The 25,745-nt window shown below is 45.3% G+C and overlaps 1 protein-coding gene across 3 annotated transcripts in view; it reads left to right on the top strand.

The window, feature by feature from the left end:
* Positions 1-25,745, top strand: part of PRXL2A (peroxiredoxin like 2A) — a 304,325-nt gene that overhangs the window by 214,967 nt on the left and 63,613 nt on the right. For all 3 annotated transcript variants that reach the window (XM_086921994.1, XM_086921995.1, XM_086921993.1), the window contains exon 3: positions 7,164-7,261. In XM_086921994.1, the coding sequence (XP_086778120.1) occupies positions 7,164-7,261 (98 nt within the window). The remainder of the gene's footprint in view (positions 1-7,163; positions 7,262-25,745) is intronic.

Here is a 25,745-nt window from a genome sequence, read left to right as displayed (position 1 = left end):
AGCTAAACATGCCCCTAATCCAAATACGACTAAGGCAGCTAGTTTGGAAGGGACGGATCTTAACGCTGATAAAAGCAAAAGGGTCCTAACCCATCAATCTAAGAATGATGTCCAAAACCGCCCCACAGTTCAATCCGAACTTAACATGGCAACCAACACGAGGAGGATCCCCACCCGCATCAGCCTGCCGCCTGAATGCGGGGCATACGTGCTTGTTTTAGTCAATGTGCCCAAATTAAAGAATGACCAAGAGTAAAACCATACCACTCTTAAAAACAGGATTCTCCATTGGTTATCTATAAATTGTAATTTCCCAATGGAAAGAGCAAGGGAGATTATTCAAACACAAAGAGTTGGGTGGGTGGGCCCACTGAGAAAAAAGTTTGATGGGGACTGTATAGTTATAAACTTTAGGTCCCCTCAATGGGCTCAAAAACCCCTTGCTAATCCGCCACTACCCTCACCGTGGGAATTTAATACAACCTTGCTTCCCCTGGGTTACTTTTATAGACATCTAGCCCCAAACTCCAACCCCATGACGCTGTGCGTCATCAGGATCCAAATCTTGGAATCATGGATTTATTCCCATTTCACCAACTGAATCAAGATTTTGGTTTAATGAATGGCCCACCTCAGCGCTATCAGGCTTCATTCCTGGGACACCCGATGCCACACCCATACTTTCCCACTATGCCTCCGCTCAACCATAGTGAGAGGCCATACTTAATTTCGAATTCAAACTTGAATTTACGTCAGAATGAGTTGAGGCCCCTATATAACATCCCAACCTACAACCGGTTTGAACATGCCTTCTCAAATTTAGAAGATCAGGACTGACCGGGGATAAGGGGAAGTAACATCGGATGTCAAGATGAAAGCAATGATAATGAGGAACACTTTCCCCCAATACTAACCAACACAACTCAGGAAACAGCAACACAACATCATACTACCACACCTGTAACTATACAAGAGGTTGTATCACCTATACCAACTAACCCTAAGCGGAGTACAGTTATGAATGTCAGAAGCAAGTCAATTAGACATACCAATCACTGTGACTTGTCCATTCTTAGCTGGAATGTAGCAGGGCTAGAACCAAGATTGTCAAACCCACAATGGGTTCAGTTACTGGATGGTAAAGACATTATTATGTTCCAGGAGACATGGGCTGTTGAGAATTTATATATTGAGGGTTACCATTGCTTTAGCGTGACAGCACCCAAGCCTGACTCAGGACGCGCAGTGGGACACCTGTTCATTGGCATCAGGATACTGGCCGGTGGTACAATCAGAGACCTCTCAAGAGGAAACCCGAATATACAAATTTTAGAGTTCAAGCGAAAGACCCGGATCTATCTAATCAATTTTTATAACAATGATTTTTATTCTGTACCTAACAAAAACTTTGAAGCACTCTCTAAGACTTTACGGAATCTTGAAACCAGTTCAGAAACTGGGGAGGAAACAGGGATTCTAATTGGGGGGGACTTTAATGCGAAAATCCCTTAAGAATTGCAGGACTGAGGATAGAAATCACTTAGATCAAGCTGAACGAAGGGGCATTGAATTAGCTAATATACTAACGGAGTATACTCTCAGCAACGCTATGGACACAAGCCACACTCCTAGTATACTTCACGCCCCTACGTTCAGAGGCCGGGATTGCTCCTCCACAATTGATTTTATCTTTATGTCTCCCCACTTATTAGACCGTGTGATAAAATCTACAGTGGTAGTAACATCGTTTGGTGATCACAACCCCCTCATTATGACCTTAAAATTAGGCCCTAGCCAGGTAAACGCCAACTTAAATGGCGCAAGAGATATCACACCCACGGGTGACGGCTTGTGTCTAAAATGGAGGGGAGTTGACAGCGGGGCAATACTGGAAAGTATAAATAGGGAATATCCCCAGTTAATTAGTTCTTGCCTAACAATGGATGGGAACTGTCATAGGATAATTGATGGTTTCGGTAAACTGTGCTTAGCAGTGAAAACTTCTTTGTCAGTTCCACATCCAAAAGAAGGGAAAGAACCAAGGTGGTTCGATTCTGCCTGCTCATTAGCAAACAGGGAATTGCGCAGGGCATTAACTACTAAACAAAGGCGCTTAATGGAGGTAAAGGCAGCCAGGAAATTTTATAAACTTAAAATAGCTGAAAGGAAGGCTGCATTATTAACAGAACTGGTTGGGAGCGCCAATTTGAAAAGCAGCGACCCCTTTTGGTCAGCCGTTAGAAAAATGCGAGAAATGGGCAAACAACTAACCCTAATTAGCTGCAACATAACCAGCAACTCTTGGGGGGCCCATTTTTCCAAAATCTATGCTGCTCCACTTGAGGAATTAACTAGCTTTTCCCCTGGTCAGCTCCGCGGCTTAGAGATAAATCTCTATGAGGTGGAGATAGCCATCAAAGAGAGCCTTGGAAACAAGGCTCCAGGTCCCGATGGACTGCCCATAGATATAATTAAACACAGTCCGGATCTATGGGCACCAATCCTCCTCAATGTTTTTAATAGCCTCCCAACAGTACCCATGCCCACTACTTGGGCTACCAGCACCATAGTTCCAATTTTTAAAAAGGGCGAGAGGTCGGGTCCAGTGAATTACCGTCCGATTTCTCTTTTGGATAACACCTTAAAAAGTTTGGGGCGAATAATCTATAATAGGGTTGTAGAGTGGACTGAAGATACGGGTCTATTGGATCCGTGTCAGATGGGATTCAGGAGCAAGGTGGGGACGGTTGAGCAATGCTTGAACCTGAAACTGATTATTGAGAAGTATAGCGTTGCTCGATCGTCCCCTATCTACCTTGCGTTCATGGATCTTTCATCCGCCTTCGATCTAGTGAATAGATCTAAACTATGGGCAATTGTTTTGAATTATGGACTGGACGAGGCTCTTGTTAATTTCCTGGCGTACCTCCATACCGATCTCAAAGCACAAGTTAGGATTGGCATGGGTAGAGAAGTTTCTGGACCCATCAACATCGGTAGAGGGGTAAGACAGGGGTGCGTTTTAGCACCCCTGTTGTTTATTATTTACATTAATGGTTTGGCCAAAACCCTAAAACAAGTGACTAGTGATGTACCAATAATCCAGGGGCAACCATTGCCAGTTTTATTATACGCAGACGATGCGGTCCTTATGGGACGAACACCAAATGCCCTTCGCTTACTTGTTAAAGGTTTTGTCCAACACATGGAGGGCTTAGACCTGCGCGTCAATTTAAAAAAATCTTTTATTATGCCATGTGGACCCGGGAAACGAAAGCTCAACACTATACATATAGGGACCGATAAATTAGAATCTGTAACTACATTCCCGTATTTAGGTTTGGTTTTCGCTGCGAACGGCTCATGGAGTGGGCATACAGCCCACGCCATGGGCAAGTTCTCGAAAGCCACCAATTCTATTTTGAGTGTTTCCCGCCCAAAGAAAATAGGTGCCACTAGAGCCATTTTAAAAATGTTTAGGTTACATTGCCTACCAGTAGCCACATACGGGCGGAGGTTTGGGGATTGAGGAAAAACCCTAGTACCCAGCGAGATGGTGGTCGATTTTGCAGGAAAATACTGGGTGCCCCAATTTCATCCTCCGAATTCATTTGCCACGAGGAACTAAACCTACCTTATGTATGTGATTTTATTAGATCTACACCAGTTCTTTTCTGGATTTGGATCCGGAGGAATAACTCAGCCACTTTAACGCAAAACATCCTAAAAGACTGTCTTAAATGTGACCATAGCATGTCGATCCCCTGGCTTGCGGGAGTCCTAAAAACACTGAGTACCGTGAACAGGGAAGATCTCTTCTCCGACCCAAGTAGGATTGAACCTAAAGATAAAATTGAGGTCAAACAAGCACTGTATGCACTTTATAACTCCGAACGAATGGAAAGGGAAACCCTCAAATCACTTTCTATTTTTCTGTAAATTTTACTTAAAATATATTAACTGGTTTTTAACTCCTTATTTTAGAAAACAAAGACCCCTTTCGTTAGGGGAGTCTTATTCAGTGTTACTTTCCCTGGACACAGATGAACTAATTTATCGCACTGGCACTTTTTTGAGACTTCTAACACGTGTACGTAAAATGATGGAAAACCCCTGAATATAGTCTTATGAGAACTGTATTAGGTTTTTTAATAATTATGAACTTTGTAAACCTGTATTTGTTATGTAATTGAATTGTTTTTAATGTGGTACTTTTATGAATTTTATGAAATTCGAATAAAGGTCTTTTGAACTTGAACTATTGTAATAAAAATGAATGTCACATTAATTTATCAATTCAAAGCAAAAATTGTTACTATTTTTTAACATTAAATTATATGTATTTACATTTTAAACTATTTTAAACAATTTAAAGATACATTATTTTCTATGGGTGAGTCTTAAGTCTGTGACGCCATTATTTTCTGGGGGATGATGTTGTAGTATCAGTGGTTGGCCGTGTGTGGTGCTGGACGGAAAACGGTTTATTTTTAGCATTAGTAAATTACACTAGTAAATCTGCCTCCACTGCCTTTTTCAGGTTGTGGAAAAGTGTAAGCCTTTTGCTTTTAAGTTACTTTACCACTTTTGGCTAGTCACAAAATCTGAGGTGTAAATTCACTCAAACGTACACATGTAAATTACACACAAGTGTGGGTAACCCGGTTGGTCTTAGTTCACATTTTTCTAAACAAATACAAAAATGAATTTGTGGATAAAAACTGATTGGTGCTTAAACATTTTTTTAAAAAGTGAATGCGAAGAAATACTGATAGTGTAAGTAAAAAAGGAATACATAAAAAAGCAGTGTAAAATGTTTATGTACAATTATGCAAAACTAGGTGGTCAAATACATGACTGCTAGTTCACGGGTATTGACATTCACCAGGGGAGAACAAGTCGGGGGATTGTTTTTAGGTCAAGGTGGGTTTCTGTTATCAAGCCTGGAAAGCACTTAGACAATGTATTTGAAAAATTGTGCTTTTCTAATGTTGCCGATCCAGCCCTAAGTCTAATAATGTTGCTCTTCCTTGCTGGTAGCAGCAATTTGCTCTTCTTCTTAGCACCTCATGCAAAAAATGTATGGGGTGGGGTTTCTGGCACTGGATGAAATCTTTTATTGTCAAAAGTTTGTGGTAAGCAGACCCAAACAGGGTGTTCTTTTTCTTGTGTTAGAAAAATAGAAGCAATGTCCAGCAGCTCACCTTGTCTGTTCCTTATGTAGAAAGCAACTATATATGCAGAAAGTCACTAACATCCAGGTTACCAGGCCGATGACTTTACTGTGGTCATGAGTTCCAGGATAACCCATATGTTGTTGTTTTTCCACCCGTAAATGTGAAATAATGTGCATTAGCACTGTTACCACACGTTGTACTACATTTACCGAGATCCTGCAAGTGATTTACTGAGGGTAACTCCTGTAGTGCGCACTTCTGCTGGGCTAATGACTGTGGTTCAGTTGGTATCACTAAAGGTACCAATGTTCTTGTTGGATGCAGCCTTGGATATCAGAAGAGCACTAGTTGTCCACTTGGAGTGGACTTTAGTTGCTGAAAAAACCTTATCTATTGGGACCGACCCAGTGTTGGTGCTGTGTGACAGGAGGCTGATGTACAGGTTGGTTATTCCCATCCCCGAGATTCCAGACTCTGCAGTGACAACTGCTGGTAGCAACACAGCACCCATGTCCCAGAGCACTTTCACCCAGTCGAGGGTACACGAGGGTAGACACGTCCATTTACCCTGTCAAGAGGTTGCATCCCCCCCTCACCCCCCCCCCCCCCCCCCCCGAAATATGCTAAACTTGTCCTGGTGTAATTTTCAGACGCATTCAACAGCGCCTGCAGCATGTTGTCTGCTTTCCTTCAGAGCAGCAGCCTGCAGGCAGTCAGGGGGACTTATCAAATTCCAGCTGGGCACATAACAAAGGCCGAAGTTAAGTGGCAATCAAGCTTCATTATGTTGGAAAATCCTTGCTGGTTAGCTATCTGTAGCCTCATACCTAAATGCAATGACAGGGAAGCAAAGGCTCACAGTTTATCGTTCACAGGTACTTTAAGAGAGGCACGTTTTTAACGTTGTTCAGTTCCTTTATATGAGATATGTATGCAGTGTTAAAATGTCAGGTGTGTTGGTCTGTCCCAGTATTTACATAAATAACAATATAAATACCACTGTTTTGTTTTATTTCTTTCATAGCGCTATTATGCTACTCATCATCCCATTGCAGGGTGTCAGAGCACTTTACGTCACACCGGCAATACACCATGTGTGTGTGTAACTCAATGTACAGGGTGTGTTACATAAGATAGTGAGGGTTACAAGGTGTAGGAGCCACATGTCCTTGATAGCCTATTGTGCTATATTAGAAGGGTTACAGTTTATGAACTGCAAGTAATTAAAGTTTCTCTGTGTTCAAAGCAGTAACCCACTTACCCTTGTACATAAAATTAAAATCTGTCATCTGCGTATCACATAATGTGCTTTGCAGGAGAACTAATAACCCTCCTTGCTCCTTTGATTAAAAACTGGCACTAGACAAACACAGACCTTTCCAGCAATAGTTATCTCACCATTATTATTTTTCTGAGATTTACTGGGCACACAAAGATCTGTGCCGCAGGTGCCTTAACCCCATAAGATATTTTAAAACGCAGACTTTTCAACCAATTAAGAAAAACAGATGTACTGACAAGTTTCTCCTTGTTGCCAATTTCTTTGTGGATGTTTTTAAAAAAATACATGTATAAGTTGAGGCACAGATTCTGTGTCTGTGTTGCATCACTTTTTTGGCACATCCCTGACACAAAATCTCATTTGTTAAATATTGTAATGTGCTCAAATGTACGCATGATAGATATGGTAAACATACATGTGAAGTCTTGATATCTGGTGTCACGGCTTGTGAGGTAATAGGTTGCGATGCCACTTCCTGCGATGACACATGGGATGTCACGCACTATGATGTTGTGTGTCATGATGTCATTTGCATACTGTCTAACTTGGTTAGTCCCCCCAATTTTTGGGAGGACTTGTGCCCTGGCAAGATTGGAAAGGGCAAAATAAAACCCAGGTCTTATGGTTCCACAGCCATTGAAGCACATCTTCCACATAGCGTATATGCATGCTTCATGTGACTTTTATTGTCGGTTTCCTTCTAGAAATGAATCCACGGTCCTTCAGAGCCGGGGAACTGTGGCAGAAAACGGGTGCTGTCATCATGGCTGTACGGAGGCCCGGATGATTCTTGTGCAGAGAGGTAAAGTGTGGTTATCTTTTGGAAATCGTTCAAGCAATCCACACTGACAATGCTAATGTATTGCATAATCAACAACATGAAATATATCATTTTAATTCAAAATAAATATGTTGACACTCGTTACTGACTTAGTGACCAGCAGGTCTCGAATTTGAAACTCGGGAACCTCAAGTAAGCCTTTTATCCTTCAGATATATAAAAACAAGTTAGTATCATGTTATTGGGTAATAATCAGTGGTGGCAAGCTTGTACCGTGGGTGGTGGGTTGGGGGCACAAAAATAAATATATAAATGCACTACCTCCGCAGCGTGATGGCCTCCTCCCTCGGGTGTCTTCCTGGTAGCTCCCGATTCAGCAAACTGTACTATTAATCCTGGCGCTGCTTTCCCAGCATGAAAGAAGCTCCAGGATTGGATACAGTAGGCTCTCTTAGCTCTCCTAGGAGCCCTGGAGGCCTGCGCTTTCTCGAACTCAGCTGTCTAAGACAGCTAGGTTAGAAAACCTTAAAATGCGCATCTTTGGCTGTCCGTCCTAAGATAGCCAGCCAAACAGACATGAGCATTTTAAAGCACACAGTAGTACCCTGCTGCTGCCGCCACTCTGCAGCGCTGACCCCACTCCGTCTTGACACTTAGGGGACAATTAAAGTCCGCCCGCCACCGCAACAGCAAACTGGACTGCCCGCCATAGGTGCGGTGGTCCCACCTTGCCAATCAGGATGCGACCGCAACCATGGCGGTCGCATCCCGTATTTTTTACATTGCGGCGGGCGGTGCTTAAAGCAGCACCCGCCACAATGTAAACAAGCATTGGAAATGCAATAGGTCTCGGATTTATTTGAGTTAAAGCTAATGGCTTTGTAAAAGGCAATGTCTTTTAGCCATGTGTTATGGAGTGTATGCATGTGGTATGTAGTGGAATTGTGTGGGTTGAATTGGAATTGTAGCAATGGTGCCATGCTGGGCTTTAGATTAATATGTTTAAAAGTAAAGTGCACCATACTGCGATTGCTACAATAGTTAATTGTGGATGCGTTAACAATTGATGTGTGCACTGATGGCTGGTGGTGTGTGTGCCTGTAGAAATTGTGCACTGACAGCTTGTGGTGTGTGTGCCTGGTAAAAGCGTGCACAGACGGCTGGTGGTGTGTGTGCCTGGTGAAAGCGTGCACTGACGGCTGGTGGTGTGTGTGCCTGGTGAAACCGTGCACTGACGGCTGGTGTTGTGTGTGCCTGGTGATAGTGTGCACTGATGGCTGGTGGTGTGTGTGTGTGTGTGTTTGGTGAAAGTGTGCACTGACGTCTGGTAGTGTGTGCCTGGTGGAAACCTGCACTGACGGCTAGTGGTGTTTGTGCCCTGTGAAAGCATGAACTGACGGCTGGTGATGTTTGTGCCCGGTGAAAGCGTGCACTGGCGGTGTGGTTGTGTGTGTGTGGTTGCGTGTGTGGTAGTGAGTGTGTGGTGTTGTGTGTGTGTGTGGTGGTATGTGTGTGGTGTGTGTGTGGTCTTATGTGTATGGTGTTATGTGTGTGGTGTTATGTGTGTGGTGGACTTAGTTTGAGTTTTCGTACCCTGCACACTCACACACTGCCCCTACACACTCACACAATGTTCACCCTGCACACTCACACACTGCTCACCCTGACACACTGCTCACCCTACACACTCACACACTGCTCACCCTACACACTCACACAATGTTGACCCTGCACACCCTACACACACACTGCTCACCCTACACACTCTTACACTACTCACACAATGTTCACCCTGCACACTCACACTGCTCACCCTACACACTCACACCATGTTCACCCTGCACGCTCACACACTGTTAACCCTGCATACTCACACACAGCTCACCCTGCATGCTCACACACTGCTCACCCTGCACGCTCACACACTGCTCACCCTGCACACACACACACACTGCTCACCCTACGTAATGCGAAAAGACCTAACTCTGCCCTTTGGCCTGTGTTGTAATCGTACAGTATGTTGTGAGTAGTTGCATTTGAGTGGTTGGGGCGTCCCCTCCTTGCTGCTTCCCTCACAGAGGTCCGGCTGCCTCCATGAAGCTCCCAAGGCACGTGTTCAGCTGTTCTTTGTTTTAGCTCCTATGTGTCAGTGCACCGTGTAAGCGCACAAGCATACCCTGCTCTCCCTGGAACACTCACACTGCTGAGTCTCTCTCACTCTGCTGTCACTCTCGCTCTGCTGTCACTCTCACTCTGCTGTCACTCTCACTCTGCATAGGTACGCCCCTGCCACTCCGATGTGTGCTCACAGCACATGGGTAAACCCAGCAGCCCACACACACTTCTAGGCACGCGGTGCCTCCAAGGGCTTGTGTACATATATACTTTAAGCATTAACCCTTCGGAGGCACATTCTACGCCTTGAAGCATACGGATCGGTGGATAAGTACATGCATGAGTGACGAATTAACTATTGCAGTTCTCATATACACGCATAGAGATGAACTGTATACAGTTTGCCCTGTGTCTAATCACTGTCTCACCAGAAATATTTTTATGGGGTGGAGGTGGGGTGGGTGGGTGGGTGGGGGGTGTGTGTGTGTGTGTGTGTGTGTCTGTCTGTCTGTCTCTGACCGTTTAGACCATAGATACTCTCAAAGGTTTTTGAGCACCTCTCCCGGGCACTTGCGCATATTCACAGTCACTGTGGTGGGTTCAAAGTCCAGGAGGCAATAGTCATAAACAGAAGGCGACGGAGGACATGAACTGGCGTGGAGGCAGAGGTGTGAGCCTAGGGAGCGGGCTAGGCCCTGCCGTCGCGGCAGAAGGGGGGCTCTGACGTCACCAGAGCATGAGGGAGGGGTAACACTGGAAGGAAGGGGGAAGCGGGTGAGGCCAGGTACAATGGGGGCAGCTGGGGGAGGTGGGCTCTTACATCACCAGAGCACTAGCAGTCTCTTCCGGGGAACTGTCTGTACTGGGAGCAGTGTGAGCAGTCTGTACTGGGGAGCAGTGCGAGGAGACTGTACTGGGGAGCAGTCTGCCTTGGGAGCAGTGTTCCCAGCTGTCTGGGGGAGCTGCCAGCAGTCTTCTAGAGAGCAGTGCAGAAAGACAACCGTGCAAGTGTTAGGTCCTGAGAGCAGTCTGCTTGCAGTCTGTACTGGGGATGAGGCCTAACGGCCAGAGCTGCCGACTTTGAAGCTGGGGAACTGGGTTCAAGTCTCTGCGCCCGCTCACCATCCTGTAATTCTGAGCAAATCCCATAATCTCATTGTGCCTGAAAAAGGAACACGCCCTTCTGTAATGTAATTGGTGCTCATATATAGCGCTCCGATACCTTTGCGTCGAGTCCGCGCTATATAAAACAGCAACGCAATAGGAGAGAACAGTGGGTGCTAGGTCTATACCAAAGAGCATGATAGGTAGCTCATTCCAAGAAGCAGTGAGCTGAACCAGTGCATACCGTCCGCTCAAGCAGCCTGCCCTTGAAAGTAGTGCTCAATGGCTGCACGTCATCGGTGACAAAATCCGAAAGCTGCACGTCTGACCTATGGCCACTCTAATTATACTGCGTGGCTCTCAGATGCAGAAAAGGAAGGGGCCGCCTCCTCAGCTCCTGGGCTCCGGGCTGGAGCGCCGGAGAGTAGTCTGCTTGCAGTCTGTGCTGGGGACGTGGCCTAACGACCAGAGCTGCCGACTTTGAAGCTGGGGAACCGGGTTCAAGTCTCTGCGCCCGCTCACCATGCTGTGATTCTGAGCAAATCCCATAATCTCATTGTGCCTAAAAAACGAACGCGCCCTTCTGTAATGTAATTGGTGCTCATATATAGCGCTCCAATACCTTTGCGGCGAGTCCGCGCTATATAAAACAGCAACACAATAGGAGAGAGCAGTGAGTGTTATGTCTATACCAAAGAGCATGATAGGTAGTTCATTCCAAGTTGCAGTGAGCTGAACCAGTGCATACCGTCCGCTCAAGCAGCCTGCCCTTGAAAGTAGTGCTCAATGGCTGCACGTCATCGGTGACAAAATCCGAAAGCTGCACGTCTGACCTATGGCCACTCTAATTATACTGCGTGGCTCTCAGAGGCAGAAAAGGAAGGGGCCGCCTCCTCGGCTCCTGGGTTCCGGGCTGGAGCGCCGGAGTGCCCTGTCGGCTGTTTTGCCCGTGGACCGAAGGATAGGACGGAGGGGAGGAGGGCAGGCGCTGGGGAAAGGTCCTGTGAAAAGAAAAACGGCCGTGAATGGTGCACACGCGCGCCAGCATATGTCTTTAATTATCCATCCCTTGTCTGGGCGGGATAATTGAAGACATATGGGCTTGCGCGTAACAATCACCAATAGGCCATAGGCGGAGCTACGCGACCGCCCATGGTCTATTGCGTGTTCTCTTTAAAAACAGCACGCACGCCAAGGCCAATGAGAATGGACCTTGGAAATAACACGCAGAAATGCGTGGAATTTCCAGGTCCATTTTCAATTCCCCTCGGAAAAGGACTCGCTGCGCGACACTGCTGCGCAGTGTACGGCAGGCCAGAGCCCTAAAAATGCATGTTGTGCATTTGCATGCACAACGTGACAGGCACTGTGCGGTGCCTGCCACCTTGTGCATGCAAATGGGTCCCCCCCATGTGCAGCCCCCCAACACCAACGCCCTGGGGGCCCACAACGGGCCCCCATTAATAAAGACTACATGCCTTTCCGCCATGGAAAGGCACATAGCCGCACATATCATAATATGGCGGGCGCTGCCTGCTAGGCACCACCACCATATTATGTTCCAGGGCCGCATGGCAGGCAATCGTAACAATTGCCTACCTGCGGTAAAGCGGCGGACGGTGTTTCCGTCTGCCGCTGTGACCCCCGCCATTCTATTAGGGCGGGGGTAAATGGCTGGTGGTTGGGGAAAGATGTCGGGCGGATCGCCACCGCCAGTCAGGTGGTGGCTATCCGCCCAACATCATAATTGCCCCTTTGTTCGGGACGGGGTGCTGAAAAATAAAACGGTAATAAATCAACTTTATTACCGTTTTATTTTTCTGCTCTGGGGCATGTGGGGTGACACTCCTCCACTCAAATGGACGAAAACTGCAGACACTGTGGTGCGAAGCTCTATGTAAAAACAGCCAGCAGAACAAGATTACTTTATTTGGCTGTCATATGACACTCATTGTGATTTTGTATTTATATTAGAGGTAGTTTTATTTAACCAGAATAAAAAAAATGTTTTTACAAACAAAATGTTCATTAAAAGCAGTAATTTAAATACTGCAATTTGTAGTAAAAAATGTTCAAGCACATTTGTCTGCAGACGTGTGAGAGTTTGCATAAGGCATTTCGATTTTAATTGCGTTTAGTGAAGAGAATATCGACTAAACAGACCAAAGGTTAAGATGACCTGTGTTTTGATTATTCTATACATTATTTTTAGACCCCATGTCATTGATGAAAAGGAAATCGGATTGAGGAACTAAACGTCTTGTCACCCTGTAGACCATATTTTACACAAATAATGAAACTACCATACTTCATGAAAAACATTTTACGAGAATTACATTTACAGTGACATCTGCGTATTAAAGTCACTTGGATTTGTGTGAAAACAATAGCTAAACATCTAATAAAATGATTAAGTGCATTAGTATAAATATACAGCCACTGACTCCTCTTCTGTGGAAATAATGAGATTCTACAAGTAAAATTTGTATCGCCAAAAAAAAGAAGATATTAGTTCACATACAGATACGATTGTATCCCAGCAAAAACATTGTGGATGTATTAAAGCAGCAGTTTAAACATGAGTGCAAGCCCGTTTTGGATGTGACTTAATGAGTGTGTGGGTGGCCAGTGTCTAAAATATCATTTGAATTGCTTGACAGGAAAAGTTGCACAGCTCTATTATTGACTGGTCTGAGTTGACGGATGTTTAGGATAATACGCAGCGCCCTAGCCAAATCACACGGCCCCTGAAAAAGTGTCTGGGCTGAATCAGCTTACGTTCTGTGTGACATTTCTTAAGAGGACGAGGAGAATTGACTTGCGTATTTCATGTGACTTGCATTTAGCCAATCACTTGTTTATTTTGTGATAGCCTATATCAATGGCAGTGCATTTTAGACTCAGTTACATTATCAGAGACCTAGGTAAAATTACTCTGGAGATTTGTTCCCTGGCATCACCGCCTAAGATTTATCTTAAAGACTAGTGTTCAGACCTATATATCCAGACTCGGTGTGAATAGCCCAGAGGGAGGCACTGTAGTACAGGATTCCAGAGGGAACCTCTACAGGAAGTAATTTTGCATATTCATACAACAGCCCCTTAGTAAAAATGTTTGGATGGAGTTAGAGTCCGGGTGAATGCCCATGCAGCTTTCCAGATTTCTTAGCTAGGGCACCTTTGTGTAAATCTCTTTTCTTGTTTGGTGAGTTAGCTGTTGGACCAGATTCTCTTAGGACCCTATTCTTGGTTCACGGCTATGGATTTGTAGCTTCTTTTAGACTGTATTGTCATGGATACAAGGTTTACCGATCAAACATCTGAAAAACCTTGAGAACAGGCTCCAGCTTTAGTCAGTGGCCAATAAGAAATTCTGCCCCCCTTGACTCATGATGTGTGTTAAGTGTGGCCAGCACTGCAGGATTGAATGCCCCTGTGGGAAGCAATGAAATATTATGGATCCTGACGCCATTGTTTGTGTTAGAATTGAGGTAAGTTTAAGTTCATAGTATAAGATAGAGAGAGGAATGCAACTCTGCAATAGCAAAACTAGCATTGATTAATAATGTTCATAAGAAGGTGAAGAAGAGAGAAGCTTGCATTCTAGTCGTTTTCAATCTTGCAGCAGGCTTTGATGTGGTGGGCCACAAATTCCTCATCAACGCTCCTCTTAAACAACAGTGTCTTAAAATGGTTCAATTTTTACCTGATAGACAAGTGCATTACAGTAATGATGGGTGACCACTCCTCCCCTTCCCTCTATTCTCAGTGCTTCCCACATGCTCCCTTACAGGCCCAACACTTTTCAATCTATACAGAGAACTAGTCCGTGTAGATTTGTGGGATCTGGATATAATACGCAGCTATGCACTAAACTGTATCTAAAAATAAGATCTGAAAAAGAAGCATAAACACTAAAAGAAAGGCCTTGGGAGGACTCGGCTACGGCTTTCTAGCTGCTTCCTAAAACGAAATCCACGCAAGACAGGTTTCCTACTCATCACACCACAGAACGAAAGCACCATTGCTCACCATCTGATCTTTGACAGATCTACTCGGAAACAACCCTGTAATTGTTAATAAAGCACTTTCTGTGGGTTTCATACTGGACTACAATCTCTCACTTCACTGATTTATAAACTACATAGCCACGAATGCTCAATGGCAGCTATATGTACCAAGCACTTGGTCTCAGTCCAAGAGCTTCAGTCCCTAGTCCAAGCTTCTGTTCTATCTAGGCTGACTACAGAACTTCACTGCTCACAGGCATGCTTGCAATTAGTCTTATGCCACTAAAGGGCCACCCTGAACACTTTGACGAGCTATCCTCAAACACTAAACTGACCGATCAAACCTCTCCTTTTCTGAAGCCCCTAAACTGAATATCAGTGGATAGAAAAGCCTAACTAAGAACAGCATGCATCACCCGCAAAGCTTAAATATAGCATAGCACTCCCTCATATCTAGTACCCTTATTAAATGTCTTTGATAAAATAGAAAATCGGGTAATAAAGAGGTGTGTGCTTTAGAGATGCCAAAATGCAAGAATCAGAAAAAATAACTTACTCTCAATCTGAAGTGCAGCACAAAAAATCTAAAATAACATTTTCCTGGCACTCAGATCAATAACTTCACACATTGCCTTCAAGAATGGTAAGAGCCAAGTTCTGTTAAACAGTCTTATTTACCAATGAAGTAACACATCTCTAGCACTGGCTGACTCAAAATAACCTCAGCCAGGATAACAATAGTCACAGCTAAGAACAACATCTTTACTCCTCTTGATATTAAGAAACATTCTGATGAAGCCTTCTATTCAGATGTTACTGTGACATATTTTATTTATGTATATATAGTGATGTTTGTTAATAAGTTTGCCACTGTATGAACAGCTCTCATGGTGGCAATCATGTGTTCCATACTATACACAACCTCAGATAAATAGGTAAAAATAATACTTTGCATTCTCAGTTCCAAGGCATTAATTTGGAGTGGAGACCAAACGAGTTATACTAGCTCACCAATCACTCTTAAATCACTATTATGATTGGTATGGGGTTCGATTGCATTTTGTTCTGATATTCCAAACAAATTAACTTTGTTTCTACAAGGGGTTTAGTGGGGTTCAGACATGAACACAATTCAGCAGGCCCTTGACTTCAGAGGCAAGCGTGTCCTTTATGAGGAAATATCAGCTTCCATCATGAGATACAGTCTGCAATTGGCGGGCAAGTACCCTAAAGCAGAGGTCTCCAACCTTTTCTGTAGTGTGAGCTACTAAAGGCCAAGCAACTCGCATATTGCTCCTATGCTCCCTCCACATCTAGCTTCACTGACTTTAAAAAGAAAAAAACTTTATTTATTAGTGGATGTAGACTTTGCGTATCAGCAACTTCAAACTTATATATACATAATAATACAGACATTTTGTACAACAACATTACTGCGCTGTACAGTATTAGATCAGTAGCCTGAGAGACATGGTAACATTCTGTAAAATCCCTCCAGTCTCCAACCCATCCTGAAGCCCTGCTGGCCTCGCCATCATGCTAGCTCACAGCCATTTTTAAAACTCCCATCCACCCGCCACCCCTCACCCCCCCTGCAACTTAATCCTAGGCAGTAGGAGCCATTGTGAGCCCAATAAAACATCAGTTGGTCCAATCCACATATGGAGACACTCTCTCCCTCCTTTGGTGCCCATGGGTGTAGGCGCAATGTTTCTCCAGACTGTCTATTCCAGCCCAGACCTATCCATCGATGCACAACCCCGGTCCTCCCACTCCATCCCCTCAAAAACCGCCAGCAGAGATGCCCAGCCGTTTGCAATTGGACTGCATTGTTGCCCTCTACCACCTTCCTCCTGCAGAGTGTAATCCTCCGCATATGCCCATTGTTCAACCTCTGTCTTCCATCTACAGTGGGAGGGTCCACCAGGGGATTTCCAGTGCATGGCTAGTGCTCGTCGGGCCAGCACCAGAGCCAAGTTCCAAAATCTGGTTCTCCCCTTCGACAGTCTTGGAGTTGGGGACAATGCCAAGATATATATCCCGCATCCACCACAGGTCTGTCCTACCCAGTATAGTCTCCAAGTCTGACACCACCTTCTGCCAGAACGGGGTAGCCAATGGGCATGACCATGTCATATGTAAGAACTCGACATCTGTTTCACTACATTGGGGCATATCTGGTTTGGTGTACCCTGCAGTATGTTAAGGTGGTGGGGCGTAAGGTACGTCATGTGTATGAAGATGAACTGAGTGTAAGAGAATTGGGTATTGTGAAATGCAGTGTGAATATGTTCCAAGGCCTGCCACCACACCCAGACTCGCAGCCCTCGGTCAAGGGCTGCCTTCTAACAACGTTGTTAAAATGTAATCGTGTCTGGAGTAGCGCAGATTTATAATACCAGGAGACTATCCTATGATCATCCCCAAAAGTAAGGACAATCTGCAGAACCTCATTCAACGGCAGCTTCGATTAGCCCCGTTGTCACAAAACCTGGACTACCTGGGTAACAGCTGCATACTTAAGGAACTGTGAGGTAGGCAAGCCAGTGTCTGCCGTGAGTTTGTCCAGGTTTCTCAGTTTGCCCTCTGCATGACAGTCCCCCACCATGAGAATTTCTGCGGCAGAGCAGGCACACAGTCTGTGGGCTGTGTGAGTGCCTCGTCTAGACATGGGATGCCAACCAGTGTCAATGCCGGGGAATAGGGTCTCTTGGGACCTGATAACTTGTTGTATTTTTCCCAACACCATAGTGTGATCTGCATCCGCTGCGGACGTGGCACCTGGGTGGGTCACTCGTCCTGCAGGAGGGCTTCAACTATCCACCATCTGGCTTAGCGCCATATTACCCCAGCTCCTCACAATGGCAGCCTGCGAGCAAATGGGGCAGCCACCGCATCTGCGCTACGATGTGGTACAACTCGAAGGTCAGGCTCCCAGGCCCCTCTGCCTGATCGGACCCTAAAAGGTACACAGAGACACCCTACATATCCCCCTGCTATCCCAAATGGGTTCTTGCATCAATGTGTTTAACGACCAGGAACAGGACCTGGGGATCCGAAGAGGAAGGTACACAAAATAATAGAGCAATCTTGGCAAGATGTTCATTTTTGAAAGTGCTACCCGTGCCATCAAAGGGAGCTGCCTCACATGCCAAAAAGCCACACTATCCCTGTCAAAAATATTTACCCTGAGGTAATGGAACATCTTAGGGTTCCAGGGGATACCATAGTCCCAAAACACTCGCAGAACCTCATGGGCCCCACACACAACGAAGACACAAGACTTCTCCCAGTTAGTACACAAGCCTGTCGCTTTGCCCTGCTGAAGCAGCTTCAGGACCCCCCAGGTTATGCCAGTCTCAGCATCTCATAAAAATAAAAGTATGTCATCTGTGTAGAGGGAGATATTGTGTTCCCTGTTGTGTAGCAGTATGCCCTTACCCCATTCCTTCTGTTGAATAACACCAGCAAAGGATCAATAGCCTAGCGAACAGCAGGGGGGATAGTGGACACCCCTGGCTCATGCCCCTGCGTATCTCAAGGGCTCTGAGATGTTTTGACCAGGCTTCACTCGAGCCTGCACCCTGCTGTAAAGTAGCACTGTCAAATTTAGTACAGTCAGGGCCTGGATTCAGGTGGTGCATCAAACCCTGCATATACCGCTTCTGTAAGGTGTAGTGTTGGATAGACTCTGCAATTTACATCCAAAATAATCTCTAGATTTCTCACCCATGGCCATGGCAGTGCCACCCAAGGTAAATATGGAGGATAGGATGTATCCAAATGGTATACTGTTGCTATGGCTGTTCACTTCCAACTGTGCTACCCCTTCACAAAATTATTTATTTTGTTAGCGTCCTTTTTACCCATCTTGTTCTAGGTCTGACATGTTTATATGGAACCCCTAAAGGCAGCACCATTCCGAGTGCCACGTCACCAGAACCATTGTAGACATTTGAATAAGTCCCATTGGACCATGAAAAACCTTGAGTTGGTATATAGATATATAGGCCCCTTATAATTCACTGCAGCATATCTGAAATTAATTCCAGAAGTACTTGGATCTGTTTCATTTACTAGGGAAAGGGTGCTTTTATACAGTATTATCCCTGAACAATTGCTGTATAAAGAAGTATCTGTAACGTTCACTATGAGGCAAAAAGCAGCGTAGTAACCAGCCTCTGGGTACTGGCAATTGTTGTAATGCCAACCCACGAGTGCTATTTTCTGTTCTTCCATATAACGATTATCACAGTATGTGCTGTTATCACAGCCAGGGTAACCCTCACCCTGCGGTTTTCGGTGGTAAAGAATTGATCCAGGGTAACCAAATCCGAACATTCCCTTTACCTCCGCAAACTGTGGTGGCCGAATGTATGTGTAGTTAAAAAGTGACAATGGGTATGCAGTCCAAAGGCTAGGGACAGATTGGAAAGGATAGTAGGCTGATCCTGTCCCAAAGAATCTTCCAAGAACCATGATACCCCACATACTATTATTACCACCGTTACCAGAACAATGACACACGCAATATTACTTTCTGTAGACCAAATCGCATTGCGTTGTCTAGGGACAATTGGCTGATCTTCCTAATTAATTTGTCTACCAAAAGGATGCATAGTGAAACAAGAGAAGAAATGCAAAAATGATAAGAAATGTAAGTGTTCCCAGTGTCCGTCTGAGCCTCACTGGTACAGGCTCCTATCGTCCATCATTTGGCGCTGTGGGGCACCGGTGGTGGAGCTTGCTCTGTCCTAAGCTCTTTACTACTCTATCCCATGTCGATAATGGTGGTATACTTTTGAAAGTATACTTTCCTGACTAATGTTCAAGCAACAAGAGCAAAGCAGATGCAGCGTTTTTGTTTATTTCACTCCCTCGTTGGTAGTGCTACTCAGTACTTTCCTACCTTGTGCAGTCCATCCCTAGTCTTTCTTTTTCCTGGACTCGGTGATCCTCAGCCAAGGACGTAAGTGTACCTGGCAGCTCCAGGCACTGTCTGGATAGCTCGTATTTCTGGTGGGACAGCCTCATTCAAAACTTCTCTTAGTCTTTTGGGTCCACACCAACTTTGCCTCACTGAAAGGCATGAATCTAGACACCTGCTCAAATTCAACGTCTCCTATTCCCTCCTTGACCCACAGGTCGTAACTCAAATGCAAAGGTATTCTTTAGCAGTGGGTCGCATGGACCCAGTTTTTTCGACCAGCAACCTTTACAGCTGTCTGTGTGGCCAGAAGGACTTGCTCAGAACCTTTCCAACTGGGTTCCAGATTTTTCTTCCTCTGGAAGTTATGGATTAGGTCAAAGTCACCAAGCTGAATACTGTGGCCTGGACCCTCTGGCTAAGGAAGTAACGAGTCTTGCGCCTGTTGGTGAATAGAATGCAAACTTTCCATTAACTGCCTAAGGTAATCAAGCAATACAGGATATTCAATATCTGAAAACTTCTTTGCTCTTGGGACCTCCCAGATATTTGCTGAGCGGCCGAAGACAATCTTATAAGGGGACAAGCCTGTAATAGAATGTGCTGTAGTCCTAGTGGGCAAAAGAGCTAAAGGAAGAGTATCTGGCCATTATAATCTGTCATCTCCTGTATGTATTAGAATTTCAATTTCAGTATGCTGTTCTATTTCTCAACCAACCCTGCTGACTGTGGGTGATTGGCTGCATGGAATTTCTGTTTAATGTGTAGACCTTCACATATAAGCCTAATCACTTTCCCATTAAAATGAGAGCCATTGCCATTCCAAATAACTCTAGGTATTCCAAAACGTGGAAAGAGCTCTTTGAAGAGCACCTTCGCAGTTGTGGTAGCCTTATTGTCTTTAGTGGGGTAAGCCTCAGCCCATTTACTAAACGCACATATGACCACTAAGGCATACTCGAGATTGTTACGACGTTCTAGCTCAATGAAATCAATTTGAAGGACTTTGAAGGGGAATGTAGGTGATGCAAAACTACTGGATGGTGTGGGGTACCTTTTCCTGGATTCTGCATCAAACAAATCATACAATTGTTCAAGTGTGCAGCTGTTTTAGAAATATTGTCATTACACCAAACTTGGGCCAATAGTTTACAATTGCCTTTTGCACTGATATGAGCAGTGGGCCTTGAGCCATGGTAACCACAGGGAGTACATATGCATCAGGTAACATCCATATCTATTTTCCGGACAAATCAATCCAACATCCTTCTTCATCTAAACGTGCTGTACTTTCTTGCCACACAGCTAATCGTGACCTCGCTTTGTATCTCTTTCACACTCTCAACTGTGTTTTCAAACATAGCGTTCTCGGGAACCCATTTTGCTGGGCCTGCAACAAACATTCTTTTCATCTTGCTCTGAGCCATCTCCTTGGCTGTCTGATCAGCAAACGCATTCCCTCTACTTACATCATCTGCCACTTTCTTGTGGGCACTACACTTTATAATAGCCATTTTCTTAGATGGCAATCTTGATATCAAGTGTCCATATTGTATCTTAGTACCATGCTAGGTAAGGCCCAAAGACGCCAAATGTTGTGCGCAACCCCAAATGCATACTGACTGTTTTTTAAAAAAAACTTTATTTTCCTTTTTCCATATATGAATCCAGTGCTGTGTCATTTGCTACATAATGGAGCGAATAAATGATGTCAAAATAGAGAGCGTGCATACAGATACAAATAAATACATGGTTCACCGTTGGGGCCACAATGATGCAGGAAGCTGCACATATGGAGGAATGCATGCAATATCCTACACAAAATAGGAAATGGAGAAAGAAAAGGAAGAAAAAAAACATTGCCGACACTTCAATATATATGTGATGGCATAACAATCAATTTTGCAAAGAAGACATCAGAGGTCAAGACATCAATCAAATAAAAACAGATGCAAGTCATTAGGGATATAAAGACACCTCAGCCAATTCCCTCAGGAACTATGCCACTCGCTGGCTGGGATTGGCATTCAGCTTTGATCTTGGAAATGTAGGAACGATAAGGCCCCCAGATATCCACTGGTCTGGACATATTAGGGACCTGTACAGAGTATTCCACACAATTAGCGTTACAAAAGGCCATGCTCCCAAGCCATGACTTCAATTTCGGAGGGCGCCTATCCCCCCATAACAATGCGATTTCCCTTTTGGCTAACAAAAACCCCAGTGCAGCAAGCTTTCTGACAGTGCGAGGAAAGTTGGATACATAGCCCAGCAACGCAATTTCTGGAGTAGGAATCAGGTCCATGCCTAAAATGTCACCGAGAGTCTTGTGTACCTGGGAATAGTCATGAAGAAGGGGGCAAGTCCAAAAGAGGTGGGCGAAATATTCAAAGGGGGCCTTGCACTTAGGGCAATAGTGGGGACGACTAGGGTCTATTCTGTGTGAACGTGTTGGTGTGTGATACAACCTGCGGAGTAATTTGAAATGGACGAGCTTATGCCTACTGTTTAGGGAAACTTCTTTCGGAGCTTTACAGCATTGTTCCCATTGATCGTCCGAGATGGGTTCCCCAGATCCTCCTCCCACGCGATATGAACTTTGGAGTCAAAAGCGGGGAGTGCGACACTACCCGTTTTGTATAATTTAGAAACCAAGTGTGCTCCCGAAGGATGCTGGATGAGCAGCGTAAGCGGAGGTGCTGGGTCAGGAGCCAGAGGAAATGTGGGTAAACGAGGCGCGCAACATGGATCGCAACCGAGTCAAAACAAAGGAGTCCATGAACGAGCGTTCAATGAATCGTGAATCGTCAGAAATTGAAAAAGCGTGCCCCTCAGTGAAGAGGTCACCAATGTTATGAATGCGGAATTTCTCCAATGTGTTCCTGACAACTAATTCCCTGGTAATCAGGAACCAAGTAGCATTGGGCAGTGGAAGGGCCGGTGAATACAACTTGGCCAGGCCCAGTAGTCTGCGCAGTCTGTCCCAGGCCCAGCAGGTAGTCGAGACAGTCTGTATGTCCCGAGGATCGCGTGGGAAGCCCTTGGGGAGCACAGTAGAAAGAAGTCCAGGAAGAACCAAATCCGCTTCAAGTTTCCGATACAAGATGCGAGCGTCTGGGAGGAACCAGGGGTTTGCGTAGGAACATTGTGCAATTAAAAAATAGAGATAAAAATCAGGGACACCAAATCCGCCCCTTTCATATGGAAGAGTCATTACACACCAGCTGACACGTGGAGATTTGTCTCCCCAAACTAGGCGCAACAACAAAGAGCACCTCTGAGAAAAAAAGACTTTGGTGAGAGGGATCGGAATATTATTGAAAAGATATAAAAATCGAGGAAGGACAACCATTTTAATTATAGCAATACGCCCTGCCATAGATAATGTGAGGCGAATCCACCTCTCAATCTGGCCCTCCAGCAAACTGACTGCGCTGCCATAATTCAATCTGAACATGGTGGCGGTATCAGGATAAATATGAACACCCAAATATTTGACCGATTCCTGACTCCACTCAACGGGGAAGGGGCAATTCTAAGCAGATGTGCAAGGGGTAAGCGGAAAAATCACAGATTTATGCCAATTGATGTGAAGGCAAGAGAATTTGCCAAAGCGGGTTATTTCCAAGATAAGAGGCTCAAGATTAATTTGGGGCAACCTGACATATAAAATCGTATTGTCCACATATAATGAGATCAGGAGAGTGCCAACACGGAACTGGAGCCCTCAGTGTAGATGCTTCTCTTGGAAATGACGGACCAGAGGATCCAGCGCCAGAATGAAAAGTAGTGGGGATAAAAGGCACCCCTGGCGTGTGCCGCGAGACAATGGTGCCATTAAGACGTAGCCTAGCCGTAGGCGCAGTATATAATAGAGCCACTGTGGAGACAAAACATTCCGGCATGCCCATGCGTCTCATGATGGATAAGAAGCAGGGACACTCGAGAGTCAAATGCCTTCTCAGCTTCGAGTAGGACCGCAGCAGCCGGAGTGGAGGGGTCGATTCTATGTATAACCGCAAACAGGGTCCTCAAGTTCAGAGAAGTGGAGTGATGCAGCACAAAACCAGACTGTGCCGGGGAGATGATAGCCTCCATCAATAATGAGAGGCGGATAGCGATAACTTTAGCCAGAATCTTGTAGTCGAAATTCAATAAAGAGAGAGGTCTGTACGAGCCGCATAATTTAGAGTCTCTGACCGGTTTAGGAAGTAGAATAATGACCGCTTCTCTAAATGTGGGGGGCAAACGGCCCACCTCAAGTGCCTCGGCATATACTTCTACTAGTCGTGGAACTAAGATCTCTTTGTAGGCCTTATAAAACTCGGCAGAGAAACCGTATAATCCGTGCACCGAAGAACCCCGCAACGCGTCAATAGCTTCAACTATGCTGTCTTGAGTAATGGGTAGAACTAGAAATTCTTGCATGTGTTTTTCCAGATAGACCATGGCTATCTGCTTGAGGTAGTCACCCTGATCCAGCAGGTCGCCCGTCAGCTTGGACGTATATAGATTTTTGTAATAGGACAGGAAGGTGTTGCAAATTTCTGGAGTAGTATGGAGCGGAACCCCTTGTGGTTCCACAATTTCGGTGATGAATGACGAGTTATAAGGGGGGGCGAAGCAGTTGAGCCAGTAGTCTGCCGGGTCTGTCGCCCTCGCCACATTGACGCTCCACAAATTGTTTATTAAGGAATCTCAGTTCCCTGTCTGCTTCATCACGAAATTCCACAAGTAGAGCCAAGCGTCTGGCTTCCTTCTCACTGGAGGGAATCAGCAATAATTCTCTATCTAAATCATCTATGTCCCTTTCGACACGGGCCAGTGTGGAATGGATGTCCCTCAACACTCCAGCATGCTTGGCTATGCAGACTCCATGGATATACGCCTTAAACCCCTCCCACAGAACCGCCCAGGAATCCACCGACCCGGTGTTGAGGTCGAAATAGTCCTCGATTGCCTGCCGGACCTCATCAGTAAACACAGGATCAAGAAGCGCCTTACCGGGAAACCGTCATTGCCTTTCATACCTACCCAATCTGGGGATATTTAATTTAAGAACAATTGGAGAATAGTCTGATAGTGTGCGCGGGAGTGTGAGGATGCCCACCACCCAACTGGTGACCCTAGGAGAAAGGAGACAATAGTCTAGTCTGGTCCAAGTATTGTGGCACCCTGAGTGATGGGTAAAGGCAGGAAGATGTGGGTGTAACCTCTCCTCAATGTCAATTAATGAAAAGTGAGTGCACAGGTCAAGAAGAACCGAATGCGATCTAGCTTTAGCATTAGGGAAAGAGGATGTACTGTCTCTATTGGGGTTCATTAATAAATTAAAGTTACCCCCGACAATCAACAACCCAGGCTCAAGTGTGAGAAGCTGCACCTGTAGATCTTGGAAAAAGGAAGGGGAGTCAACGTTGGGGCCATAGATCCCAACCAGCGTGATTTTATGTCCCATAAGGGTCCCAGTGACAATCAGGTAGCAGCCCTCCCCATCAGTCATGAGGTTGGACAGCACAAATGGTACTCGCTTGTGTATCAATATGGCTACTCCTCTGGAATACCGACTATAGTTAGAAAAGAAACGGTGAGAACCCCAGCTTCTAGTGACGTGGGAGGAGTAAGAAGGGGACAAGTGTGTCTCTTGCAGAAAGGTGATATTGATGCTGTGTCTAGCGATGTAATTTAAAACCTGTTTGCATTTTTTAATGTTATTCAGCCCCCGAACGTTCCAAGACATCAGTGAAAGCCCGGAAGGTCCGGGCTGAAAGCCTAGCTTGGCCGTAGGAGAATCAATATCAAAAGCAATCTGAAATGCACGCTTCTCCATTCAACCCAAATAGCATGACAAACAATGCAACGATCATAGTCAAAAAAAGCAAATAAAAACCCGCCACCCAACCTCTTGCCAACCCTCAAGAGGTAAACCCACTGAACCAAATTAACGCACCAATGTAACAACCAAATGGGACAAGAATAAACAATTCCCAAAAAACCCATAAGAATCAGGAAAGCAAAGGCATCCGCCATGGGGGGCAGCAACGCCACGACGGTCAAGCAGACCCATATTACAAATCATGGATGAGCGGTGTAAATGCACAATAATAAGCAACACAGCAGAACGAAGATAACATGAAGTAACGAATAATCAGCCAGGCCCAGAGTTCGTGAAGAGGTCGACGCTGTTCTGAGAGTCATCCTGAACTGGAGAAATCGAACCAGGATCAACACCAGTGCCTGAGCCATTTTTCCTATAATTCTGGCACAACTCCTGTGCCTCTGTGGGGGAGTCAAAAATGCGAAACCGGCCGGCGACGTCCACCTTCAGTCTTGCTGGATAGAGCATTCC

This window comes from Lissotriton vulgaris, chromosome 5, assembly GCF_964263255.1.
Source record: "Lissotriton vulgaris chromosome 5, aLisVul1.2, whole genome shotgun sequence".
Lineage (NCBI taxonomy): Eukaryota > Metazoa > Chordata > Amphibia > Caudata > Salamandridae > Lissotriton > Lissotriton vulgaris.
This window is presented reverse-complemented; position numbering and strand designations above follow the sequence as displayed.